The following is a 13,393-nucleotide window of genomic DNA, read 5'->3' as shown; positions in this document are numbered from 1 at the left end:
AACATAAGTGTCTTTCCCCATCTCATTTGATTCATCTCATTGTGGCTTGCTGGCAAGCAGTTTGGGATCCCCAAACACATGAGTAGTTTGCCCCCTCCTTCTCTGATGCCTCTTCCTCCTCCTTTCACTTATGTGATCCTAGAGTTGTAGATTAAAGAGAATCCTTTAAGAGCTGATGAGGAACCTACTTTGGTTCAGATCTCAGCGGTATAGCCTATGCACACCTATTTTTAGCTGCAGGCTTTCACTCCTTAGCTCTTACCTCTTGATACTCATGGCCATTAACTGCCAATTTACGGATCTACCTTGGAACTAGTAGTGTCCAAAAGTAGTGTCACCCACCCTCACAACTACTTGCAAACTATCAGCAGTGGTACCTCCAGATCTGAGTCTATAGAAAGACTTTAGAAGGAACATCTAGTACCGTGGCTGGTTAAGTGAGCAGTTATTCTCCTGTTTCATTTGAGGTCTTATTTCTACTTCTGTAGATAAAATGAGTAGCAGATCGGCTCTAGACTGCATCCAACGTGGAGCACTGAGTTCCTTGTAAATCAGGCTCCTCCTTTTGTCATAAAGCTTTTGACCACTTAAAAGAACAAAATCAAATGTGCAAAGAAACTATTAAACAGTTATCACTGCTTAAAGCAACCATTCTCAAGCAGGGGTATAGAATCATAGAAGATTAGGGTTGAAAGGGACCTCAGGAGGTCATCTAGTCCAACCTTCTGCTCAAAGCAGGACTAACCTCAGCTAAATCATCCCAGCCAGGGCTTTGTCAAGCCGCAGCATAAAAACTTCTAAAGATGGAGATTCCACCACCTTCCTAGGTAACCCATTCCAGTGCTTCACCACCCTCCTAATGAAAAACTTTTTCCTAATATCCAACCTAGACTTCCCCCACTGCAACTTGAGACCACTGCTCCTTGTTCTGTCATCTACTATCATTGAGAACAACCTAGTTCCATCCTTCCTGGAACCCCCTTTCAGGTAGTTAAAGGCTGTATCCAATCCCCCCTCATTTTTCTCATTTGCAGACTAAACAAGCCTAGTTCCCTCAGCCTCTCCTCATAAGTCTTGTGCTCCAGCCCTCTAATCCATTTTTGTTGCCCTCTGCTGGACTCTCTCCAACTTGTCCACATTCATTTTGTAGTGGGGGGTGTAAAACTGGACACAGTACTCCAAATGTTGCCTCACTAATGCCGAAGAGAGGGGAATAAGGTCTGCCAGGATGTAAATCAACTTATCTAGATATTTGACTAGTTTTACAACAGGCTATAAAAAAGCACTAGCGAAGTCAGTACAAACTAAAATTTCATACAGACAATGACTTGTTTATACTACTCAATGTACTTATATTTCAGTGTATATTATAATACTTGTACTCCAATTCCATTATTTTATAAATATATAGTAGAATTGAGAAAATAAGCAATTTTTCAGTGACACTTCTGTATTTTTAATAAGGGCTGATTTTGTAAGCAAGTAGTTTAAGTGAGATGAAAGTGGGGGGGGGGTATTCAAGGCACATCAGACTCCTGAAAAGGGTACGGTAGTCTGGAAAGGTTGAGCACCAGTGGCTTTAAAGATTTGTGGGAGTTTGTGTTCCCCTGAAAACAAAAAATGGCCACCTGTAGAAACATCTTAATATAGCTTTACCCTCCCATATCAGTTAGTCATAGCCTCCCCTATAAGTAAGTTGAAGACACCTCCACTATGTACAAAATCATCACTCATACTTACTGGGGGAAGTATCATGTAGCTCCGTGGTGCACATGTGCTTTGAGTTGCTGAGGTGGAAGTTAACTCTACTACAATAGAAAATCTTAAGAGTAACATGGTAGATAGCATACTACCATGCATGCCAGAAAAGTATGGGAATTATCTATACAAAAGTGGAGTTTATCAAACAAAAGTGTCGTAGGGGAGGGACACATTGAAGAGAGTATCATCACTGGATATTTTGCTTTCACGGCCTTGTACAGGTAATGGAGCACTCCACTGGAGCTGTGACTTCAGGCCAGTCACCAAACTACTGTGAGGGTATCAAACAATTGGATTCCATGTGCTTTATGCTTCTAGAATCTGAATCAGTCCAATCTGCCCATCTTGGTGCTTCTTGGCTCTAGATAATGCTTGGTCTTGCCTTGAATGCAGAGGACTGGACTAGAAGACTTCTTCAGGTCCCAGCCAGTCCTACAATTCTATGTTACTTCAAACTCCCTACTGAGAGCTGAGACCTTACAGTCCAACCTCTTTCTCCAGTACTGACCCTTCAGTCTCTCTCCCGTGTAGCTTAAACATACATTCTTCCAGAACTCTGAGTGCACAGGGTTTACTAGTTAACCTCTTCAAGGTACATGGGAGATGTAGCAACACAGACTTTCTACAGGACTCTAAACCACCAGTGCTCTTTACTTAATCACATGAGAAATATATACAAACCCCAAAACCCTTACATATATTTTCCCTGCCTTGGTTTCCTCATATTCTTTGGGTTGGAGTCAGAGTCCTCTGGAGCTGCGTGGGCTCCTTCTGAATAGTGCATGGCTTTTCTTCTGAAACATGAAGCCTTCTCTGACCTTGGCTGGTGAGTTCTCCTACACAAAGTTTTATTTCCCAGTGAATCCCTCTAGTTTTATATACTCCTCCAACACCACCTGCTTCCTTTGTTCTCCTGCTGGTAATTTTATATTCCCCAAATGCCAGCCCCTTTCAGACAAGCTGAAGGAGATGGCATCTCCCAGCTCCACCTACTCCCCTTAGCATACCTATTGTTTGGTCAAAGTATAGTCATGAAGGTTAAAAATGTCTCCATTGTACCTAGTCTGGCAGAGACCTGCTTGAAGTCTTCTTTGCAATGATGGATACATATAGGCATTCCATGAAACAATTTTCATAACTAACTAAAATTCATAGTTGTACACAGGTCCCAAGTGTCACAGATTGGTGTTCCTTTTATTATAGAGTCTGCATATAAACTTTCTGAAGACAGGTAAATAATTCATGTTTACTATTAGCAAGTATTTCTTGTACTATTTTTGAATTTTAAGGAATAGATCTAGTAATAAACTTCTGGGGTTTAGTATTATGAACTAAAATGTACTAGGACGCTAGTGCAAATAATATCAAGCAGTTATTTCTCTTACTATCATAGACATCTTACTCTAACTTCCTTAGCATTTGTGAGAAGTGGTCAAATCAGTATTGTTAGCTGCTGATATTCTTCCCCATCCTTGCACTACACTTTAAACATTAAACTTTTAAAGAATTTAAAAAAAAATCCCAAAGAAACAGGAAACACACTCATTAGGAGCTGAGGAATATAAATTTTAAATGGCTGTTAAAACTGTAGAGATGAAGAAAGCCTCTGTTGCCTTTCAAGTCATAATCTAAAGCGAATCTGTTTTAGCATCAAGCTGTTACAGTGGAGAAGTTATAACCTGTATCTTGCATTCTCTTGTAAGAAGGTAGGCTTCCTTTGGTTAATGTTGGATGACTATTTGAATAAATTGCTGAGCAAGGCCACATAAAATAAGACAATATACACTGTAGACAGATACCTTAAAATGTATTTATTTTTTTAAAAATCATGGTTTACAGTTGAAGCATACAATGTTCTCCTGTATGGGTTTAAAAAAAAAAAAAAAAGCAACCAGTACTTAAAATCCCATCCAGTACAAAAGGGTTAACATAAAACCATACAGTTAGTTATGCATATAAACCAGTACTATGCATTTCTAAAAATCAACCTAAAAAGTCTCTTCCCTGATGCCAGTGAGCAGAGAGGGAAGATCAGACATAGTGGTTATGTGTGGGTTTCTCCCCTTATAGTTCAGTCTTCAGCAGCTTCAGAGCTTTCTGCATGTTTGAATACACTAGAAATGAAACATTCAGGACAGTTAGTTTTGTGCAATTACACACAATTCAATTGCTCTTGAACTGTGAGGGCCTCACACACGCGCACACACAAAGATACTAATAACTCCCGCTAACTTTAATGGGTTTCTTATCCTGTGGCCCCCAATGTTCCATCTATCACGCAAAATGAATGCCAATCAATTACGCAACTTCCTACAAAAAAGGATTTTCTTCCTTTAAAACAGATGGAATTTTAATGCTCCAGGACCATACTACCGGTCTTTCAGAATCAATGATATGGAAAGATATTTAGTTTAACGTCCCTTTACATTTAATTTATTGTTGTCGAAGCTGCTCTCAACCTGTTTTATATATAAACTATAGAAAAATGAGCTGTCATTATGAGCCTGATTCTGGCACCTTTCCTCTGCTAGTGATCCTATTGATTGCCCCTGCAATTATTCTACAGTAAGGCACAACTGTATCTAAGGGTGTCAGAGTTGGGCCCTAAATAAGCAAGAGGTCACGAAGAATGTAGTTATGTCTGGCAATTAAATCATGGTTCAACCGATATTAAATAAAATAAGTAGCATTTCTTACATTTGGAACAGATGAATGCCTTCTCAAAGAGTAGTATGTGTAAGGTACTATTTCTATTAGGAAATATAATACTTACACAGTGAAATATCTGAAGGCTCATATGCATAGAGACGGTTTGAATATCTTCCAGTAATATCTGCTCTAACTGTCAGGGAGGGATCTGGAAAGGAGATAGGAAAAGCAGTAGAAGAAATTATTAATTTTCAAATAAATGTCTACAATATTTAATATTAAAGCATGTACTAAGTATAACTAGGCAGGCCAAACTAAATTTGCTGTTTAGTTTTTTTTTGTTGCTCTTCAAATTCTATTTATTTATTTTAGTACAGCAGAAGCAGGAAATCTTCCAAACATCAGTGAAGCTACAGGACTAGCAAGGTGCTAAAGGAGCACTCAAGGAAGGCTAAAATGAGAAGCTAAAATGAATACTTTGCATTGGACTTCACTACAAAGGATGTGAGGGGGATTCTTGCACCCAAGCCATTATTTTTAGGTGACAGTTGAGGAACACTCCCAGATTGAGGTGTCAATAGAGGAATGTTTGGAACAAATGGATAAGTTAAACAGTAATAAGTCACCAGAACCAGATGGTATTCACTCAAGAGTTCTGAAGGAACTCAAATAGGACACTGCAAAGTTACTAACTGTGGTATGTAAACTATCACTTAAATCAGCCTCTGTACCAGATGACTGGCAGATAGCTAATGTAGAGCCAATTTAAAATGAAACAAAAAAAACCTAACATGGCTCCAGAGGTGATCCTGAAAATTACAAGCCAGTACAATCTAACTTTAGTACCAGGCAAATTGGTTGAAACTATAGTAAAGAGCAGAATTATCAGAGACACAGATGATTATATGTTGGGGGGGAAAGTTGACATGACTGTTGTAAAGGGAAATCATGCCCCACCAATGTAGCAGAATTCTGTGAGGGGAATTCAACAAGAGCGATCCAGTGAATATAGTGTACTTGAACTTTCAGAAAGACTTGACAAAGTCCTTCACCAAAGGCTCTTAAGTAAAGTAAGCAGTCATGGTATAAGAGTGAAGGTCCTCTTATGGATCAGTAACTGGTTAAAAGATAGGAAACAAAGGATAGGAATAAATTATCGGTTTTTACAGTGGAGAAAGGTAAATAATGGGGTCCCCCAACAATCTGTACTGGGACCAGTGCTGTTCGACATATTTATAAGTGATCTGGAAAAAGGGTTAAATAGTGAGGTGGCAAAGTATGCTGCTGATACAAAATTTTTCAAGATAGTGAAGTTCAAAGCTGACTGCTAAAAATTATAAAGGAATCTCATAAAAACTGGGTGTCTGGGCAATAAAATGGTACAAGAAATTCAATAAGTGCAAAGTAATGCTCATTAGAAAACAATCGCAGCTATACATAGAAATTGATGGGGATCTAAATTAGCTGTTACTACTCAGGAAAGATCTTGGAGTTATTATGGAAAGATCTATGAAAACATCTGTTCAGTGTGCAGTGGCAGTCAAAAAAAGTTAACAGAATGTTAGGAACCATTAAGAATTAGATAGGACAGAAAATAATGCCACTATATAATCCATGGTATGCCCACACCTCAACTACTGTGTACAGTTTTAGTTCCCCATCACAAAAATATATTAGAACTGGAAAAAGTACAAAGAAGGGCAACAAAAATGATTAGGGATATGGAAAAAGCTTCCTTATGAGAAGAGATTAAAATGACAGACTCTTCACCTTAGAAGAGAGACAACTGAGGGGGATATGATAGAAGTCTATAAAATCATGAATGTTGTAGAGAAAGTGCATAAGGAAATGTTATTTGCTCCTGCACATAACACAAGAACTGGGGCTTACCCAATTAAATTAATAGACAGCCACAATTAAAACATATAAGGAAGTACTTCTTTACATTATATAGATACAGCCAACCTGTGGAACTCATTTCCAGGGTTGTGAAGGTAAGAATTATAAACTGGGTTCAAAAAAGAATTAGATAAGTTCATGGCTATTAGCCAAGATGTCAGGGATGCAACCCCATGCGCTGGATGTCCCTAAACCTCTGACTATTAAAAGTTGGGACAGGACGACAGGATGGATATCTTAATAAATTACCCTGTTTTATTCATCCCCTCTGAAGCATCTGCCACCAGCCACTATTGGTTGACAGCATACGGGGCTAGATGGACCATTGGTCTGACCCAGTATGGCCATTTTTATATTCTTAAATAGGCTATCCCTTTACTTGCTGTATATATATGTACAGGATGGAGTGTGTTGTTCCATCTACCACAGGGTTCTGCTTCTACCAATAGCTGATACTTCATGTTTTATAAATGGCATGAATAAAACCCTGTAAACAGTCAACATGATCCGCGTGCAAGCCCTCCCCAGAACCTGCAAAGGCCCTCCTGAAGTCAGGGAGGGAGGTGGCTAGGAGAGGGAGCCACTTACAGTATCCTCTGCCAACCCTATAAGAAATTTGTCTAAATTAGTGTCATTCAAGGCTGTATTGGCTACCAAGTGGAGCTACCTTTGCACCAGGAAATCTTTCCTGCAATTCTCCTTTCCCACCATACCCTCAGGATACTTGTTCCAGGGGCAGCAGTAGACAGAGGAGCCCCTGACAGCATAGAGAGTCACTGAAATCATGTTGGCAGGAAGCCAGAGAGAGAGGGCAGAAAATCCAAGCGTCAGTTTGGAGACACAGGACCTCCAGTGGACACCAGAAATCTCTGTTCTGTGGCCAAATGCCCTGTTCGTTCTGTGAGGGGAGAAGACAGACTTACTCCTAAGTATTGGTGTTATCTGATGAAAGCTCCATCAGGGAAATTTCCAGAAGTTCTCTTACACTTCTCTCTCTTCTGAGAGTTTTTTGCCCAGTAAAGTGGTGTTTTGAGTCTAAAATACTAGCCGTATACTGTTACACTTTTTTCTAAACTCATGAGATTACTTTTTGTAGTGAGAGTGAAATTAAAAACAGCCATAGTATTAATGATGCTTTTTAGATTATGAGCTACACATCTAACAATCTAGATTTTCAAAGATATGCAGGAGCAATGGTGCAGGCATTGCTTGATGTGTGGATGTGGCCAGTTATGCACCTAAATATTCAGATGTATGTGCATCTGATGCAGCGCACATTAATTAGGTACACAATTGAGTACATCTGGCTTTGAAAGTCTAGCCCTTTAAGCATAAATGAAAAGCAATTTTCATTATTCATTAAATTTCATTTAAGCATAAATGAAAAAGCATTGCTATTTTTATGATCTCAAGGAAAGAGAAAACAGTTCAATGGTTATTTTGTGTTTAGAAATAGCTTTGAGAAGCAAGAAAGGAGTCAACAATCTCTAAATCTGTTCTGAGCATCTATAGCCTAGATAATAGACATTTTGCTTTAAACAGATACCTACAGGGTAAAATCCTAGTGCTACAGAAGTCAATGGCAAAGCTCCAAATATCTTTAATAAGGCTACGATCTCACCCATAGTAGGCAAGATTGAAAATCTGAAGGCAGAGCCAAGCTAAGGGTCCTGTTTTGTCTTCAGGACAAAACAAAAGGCAGAACACATGAACGCTTATATGAAAAGACATGCATCAGGTGACATGCAGTGCATAGGTCAAAAAGTATGTTCAGGTTAGCTTGTCTCTTCCTCATTCATAGATGAGGAGTCAAGTATTCACTGCCTCAAGCCAAGATCAAGCTCTCATTGGTGTACTCATGTCTGTTTCAGAACACATCACAAATTGTCATGATTAAAATATTTCTTCTTAATTACTACATTAGCTTCCTTCCCCTCCTCCCCAACATAAGACTCACACACAACTGCCTAATTCCAGTTTTGTTTTGTCACATTCGTTTCAGCAAAACCAAACTAAGGATTCTATTCTTCTCTTGGTATTAACCGCTATTAACAATGCTGAGAGTTCCAAGTTTGTATCACATTGGGGGACCTAGCCTCTATAGCTTCAAAATGGATATCATCCTTGGAGGCTGGGTCATTAAAACTTACAGTACTCACCTATAAACATAACTCTAGGGACATACTGGCCATCCGGTGAAAGATGTTTGTCAGTTGTTTCATACTGGAACAAAAGTGATAAGGTTCTAAGTAAAGATTGCTACGGATCATGTTGTCTAAATAGTACAAATAGAACATTTTCTTACTACTTAATAATTCCTTGGCTATCAAACTTAACATGTAGCCTGAAGTTTTAAAGTTTGAGAAAAAACACTAACCAAAGAGTACTATTTTAACTGCAGAAGATGTTTTTATTTTCAGTACTTAAGTATTTTAAATATTTTATACTGTTCTATATCTTATTGTAATAGCTATAGCATATATTTATTGTTAAATCTATCGCTATTGTAGCAGACAGATCATCATATCTGATTAAACTGTTACACAATATTTATCTTAGTCAAAGAAGCCATAATTAAAGATAAATGTTTATTGCTTCCAACCAGTCACGAGCAGAACTAGTTAAAATTTTAAGTTTTGATAAAACATAACTTGAGAACTTACAATGAGATTCAGAAGAACAAACTTTTCAGCCAATTTCTGTATTTCTTTGTGTTCAGAAAATACTTTCTTCAATGCTACAAATAAATAAATAATATACAAACTGAGGAAAAGAGAGAGGACAGTAACACACATTTGCCAATAAATGATACAGAAAAAGATTCAGATAGGATTGGTGCACTATCCATGTTTTAAATTGTATTAATTCAAAGTTAGATTTTTAGAATGTCCAACTGAAAATTAAAATGAGAGTCTTAAGCCTATGTGTAAACAGTATCTGGAACAGAGTTGAAGTAACAAATAGAAATGTCATAAATCTGCTTTCCCCCCCACCCCCCCCAAAATCAAACCCCTTCAAATTTCAGGGAGATTTGGATTTGAATTTCCTCCAAACCCACCATATTATTTTATTTCTGCCTTTCAATCAAACTCAATAGGGGTCTAGTTTACATGTCAGGACCTGATCCTCCAGACAGATCATACAGATGGACTTTAATACCCACAGAGAGCTCATATTTCACTGAAGTAGTGAATGAGGTTGTCTTAGTAGTATTTGAGTTCAAAGGTAGAAAATAAGATGATTTTCTGTTCAAAGCTATGTTACCTTGACAGTGTGGGCAGTCCTCTAAATGGTGGATTATCATCAGGGGTCTGTTGCTGAAATGAAAGAAGACATCTCATTTTAGACTTTCCTTATTGACAGCCTTAAAGCCAGTGCTGATGAGGGAGATCTCAGACTGTGAAGGACAATTAATGAATGCACAGATTTCTAATGGTTGTCAGAGTTCTTTTCCTAATGCCAAAAGGATTCAGGTAAATCAGATTACACTAGATGGCGCCATTGAAACCTGTGGAAAGGATAGAAAAATTGATTTACCTGTTCTTGGCTCTGAACAAGGCTTCTTCATAAGTCTGAGTCCAGATAAGATTATCACCCCATCCTAAAGAAAAATGACATACAGCAATTACCTTTAAACGCTGGTGATGAGATTATTTTGTACTTCAAGACCAGATATAAAGCAGACTGATAAGTACTTTGAGAGAATACGTTGCCAAAAAAAGGTATTGAAATTGAATGAAGACAAAATCTCTTCTGAGGGAAAAAAAAGTATCAGGAGGGTGTATTTCAAGAGGCCAGAGAAAAGTATATAGGCAGGTGAAAGGAGAGAGACTGAGGGCCAGACAGCTATTTAAAAATGTAATAGGGTTAAAAATTTGCAGATTGAGGGGTGAAAGATTTTCATGGAGCTAGGATTGGGAGAATGAACCAAGTTTTACCTCTGGAGAGAGTTTGAGGCAGTTTCGGTTTAGTCTCTTTTACTTCTTTTGTATCCTTTTTGCCACCATTCCTAGCTGTGAAGTCTTTAGCCAGGGTATAAGAGACAGCAACAAGTAGCAGGAACACGGATATACAACTCTTCTTCATGGCTAGTGCTGAAAAGACAATTCATCCTTAGAATTCTGGCAGTTTTTCAGAATGTCAACCACAAAATTGCTCAGCAGGATTGTACAGTATATGAACCATCAGTGTAGAAATGGCTAAATCACAAATATGTAGCAGGGCTGAGTCACTGCTAGAATTTACAATTCCTGCTCGATTTCATTTCTAAGGATGTAATGAATAAGTGGTAAGGTTTGTTAGGCAAACAAATTATTACAAATAAATAAAATCTATCATCTCCCAAAATCTTAAAAGTTGCTGCCACTTTAAAATATGCCCATCCCATCTCAATGCAGTCATCCTAGATACTCACTCTGATGCTAGTTCTTTCTGTTTTTCTTGATGGTGTCCTTACAAACATTTCAATTAACTCAATAAGACAAATGAAATTCAACAATTAGGTAACTTCTCTAGCATCAGTCATTCCACCGTCTAAAGGCACTTGCAATGTCTATCTTAAACATAATAAAACATATTTAAGATATTACCTCACTTAATTTGTCTCTCTCAATTATAAAACATACATTACCAGAGTAACTAGATATCTCCCAACATCTTTGTGAGGAAGCTAAGTTTGGGAGGGCTTATTCCATTTCTCAGACAGAGAAACTGAGGTGCAGAGAGGCAAAGTTACTTACGCAAGGGGTCTCAGTGAGAGCGGCAGAGCCAGGGTTTAAACACAGATTTCTAATGTTGTGCTTTAACCATTAAATCATGTTTCTCACTTGACGTATCACAATAATTAAATCTTCAAAAATAATTATTTTATTTAAAACAGTGAGGATCTGTTTAGAAATGCAACCTATCAGTTTAAGGGATGCTTAACTACTGAAATTCCTCCTTAGCCTTATTCTGGGAATGAGGTAAGCATAGAAAGTTTCAGGAGAAGTTCCTCAATCTTCTAAATAAGATCATTACCAACAAATAAACAGTACCCTGACTCTGTGTGATTCAAATTTGCTCTGTAAATTCTCACATGAGTGCTAAACTAGCATGGTGAGGGGTACTACAGAAAACTAAGACAAACAGCTAGACAAAACATACACAGAAAAAATAAAATGGATGCAGGAACTTCAGCAGGCATATTTTAAGTGTGGACTACAAAAGTGAAAGTGTGGTGAGGCTGTCTCTTTCCAGGGCTTTGGGGGAAACCGCAGGATGGCTTGTTAGCTTGCCCGGTAAATCATCCTTTGCTGTTCTAGAGCCCAATGGACCCTGACTCTGCTCAGTCATGGCTTCAACCACATAGAAAAAGCTACAAGAAATGTTTTTTTGGAAATAGATTGCTGTTTTGGTGAGAGGAAAAAAAGTCTCCTCAGAGGGGAGGAAATTTAGTAAATCTTCATCAGGAAGCCCAATGGAGACTCACAGGAGACTCCAAAGACAGTTTAGTTAGATCAGTATGTAGGATATATTGCTTTTAAAAAAAATGTGTGTGGGGGGGGAAGGTACTGGTCAAACAGAAAAATCAAAGAGCAAATAAATCTCAGCTGGTTGGCTGATGCAGAATTGAAAGCAATGACCAACCAGCATTAAACTTGCTCCTTAAAGCATCATCCGTACAAATCTAGATATTGCCATGATAAACTCTTAGAGGAAAAATAAAGTATTTGGTTCTTTTAATTGAAGAGACAGTACTACTCTGCCTATCCCCTTTATGGCAAGCTATACACTTTAAAAAAAAACAACAACCAAAAAAACCTGAGAGTTCTGTAGCACTTTAAAGACTAACAAATTTAATTTCTGCAAGCATAAGTTTTTGTGGGCTGTAATTAAATTTATTAGTCTTTAACGTGCTACAGAACTCTCGTTGTTTTTGCTATATACAGACTAACACGGCTACCCCTCTGGAACTATACACTTTAAGTTGCCTCATTCTTCCCATTCCATTTGTCACCTGCCACAGTAATAAGTAACTTGAGTCCAAAGCTCATTATATTCTAAACAGGTGCATTTCTAAGCAAGAACTCATAGCCTTACCTTGTTTGCCCTCCCACTTGTCTGAGGAGCTGGGCAAGTGTTCCTAGTTTCAGTGTGAACTGGAAAGTCTCAGTAATACCTATTTATGTGCCTTGGCACACCTCAACTCCACCCACAAGCTGAGTATTTGAATACTGCTCCCTGTGAGCTAAACTTTGTTTTTTCCAAAGAAAAATCACATTCAGGGTTAATTTTTTAATCAAATAATTTCACCCTTTCATACACATTTGCTTAAGCAAAATAAATGTGAACAGAGATGCCTACATGGCTTTTTGGGTGATTTTTAAAAAACATTTTAAAATATGGGCAAACTGCCAAGTCCAGGTAAGCTTAAATCCTGATTTGTCTGAAGGCTGATCTGTCCTTGTGTGATTGGATGAAAGTTTTAGCCTGCAGCACAGTTCTTTTATTGCTTTGAGAAAGTAAAAATAATGATTCAGAACTCCAGGTTTCCATTACTGTGATAATTAAGTGATCATTTACTGTGCATGCTGTAGAGACAAAGACAAAGCATTGATTTTTGTTTTTTGTTTTTTTAAAAACAATCTACATCAAATAGGAATATTTACAATTAAACTTATTCTAGTGGGCAGCTATACAGACCTTGGAAACCATCACATTATTTGGAAACCTTAAAAACAAACACTGTTTAAAATCTGATATTTTAAATATATCTCTGATTCATGTCCTATATAATAAAGTAATCCTATATTTATTTTAATTATATAATAAAAATCCATGATTTTATATTTGATGTACGTGCAGTACAGTGCAGCATTTAGGAAAATTTTAGGACCATTTGCTTGCAAGATAGCCATTCATGTTGTTTTCTCTGAATAATTTGCAGATCAAAATCTATTGTGTTCCTTATCTGGGCAATATATTTTGAAACTACAGTAAATGCCATTTGAGGCCCACTTGGTGCATTTTGCTTTTCAGAAGTATTTTAAAGAAGCCAGAATAATGGCTATCATTAGTAGGGAAAGTTTAGCTCTATCCAGAT

The 13,393-nt window shown here is 37.7% G+C and overlaps 1 protein-coding gene across 1 annotated transcript; it reads right to left on the bottom strand.

Moving 5' to 3' along the window:
• Window positions 1-3,552: 3,552 nt before the first annotated feature.
• Window positions 3,553-12,504, bottom strand: AGR2 (anterior gradient 2, protein disulphide isomerase family member). Its single transcript, XM_067561676.1, has 8 exons — window positions 12,391-12,504; window positions 10,248-10,403; window positions 9,847-9,910; window positions 9,574-9,626; window positions 8,973-9,046; window positions 8,469-8,532; window positions 4,535-4,618; window positions 3,553-3,875 (listed from the first exon to the last, which is right to left on the bottom strand). The coding sequence occupies exons 2-8, from the start codon at window positions 10,393-10,395 to the stop codon at window positions 3,826-3,828; spliced, it is 537 nt and encodes a 178-aa protein (XP_067417777.1). The 5' UTR covers window positions 10,396-10,403; window positions 12,391-12,504; the 3' UTR covers window positions 3,553-3,825.
• Between the last annotated feature and the right edge of the window lie 889 nt (window positions 12,505-13,393).

The sequence above is a fragment of the Emydura macquarii genome, unplaced genomic scaffold, assembly GCF_026122565.2.
Source record: "Emydura macquarii macquarii isolate MOO-44397 ecotype Brisbane River unplaced genomic scaffold, CSIRO-AGI_Emac_v2 contig_2422, whole genome shotgun sequence".
In the NCBI taxonomy this organism is placed as follows: Eukaryota; Metazoa; Chordata; order Testudines; family Chelidae; genus Emydura; species Emydura macquarii.
This window is presented reverse-complemented; position numbering and strand designations above follow the sequence as displayed.

Coding starts and splice junctions, on each gene's coding strand:
- AGR2 (XM_067561676.1), bottom strand. CDS start 10,395: ATGAAGAAGAGTTGTATATCCGTGTTCCTGCTACTTGTTGCTGTCTCT. Junction 9,627..9,846: donor TTGTTCAGAGCCAAGAACAG/GTAAATCAATTT, acceptor CTTTCATTTCAG/CAACAGACCCCTGATGATAA. Junction 9,047..9,573: donor GGACTGCCCACACTGTCAAG/GTAACATAGCTT, acceptor ATTTATTTGTAG/CATTGAAGAAAGTATTTTCT.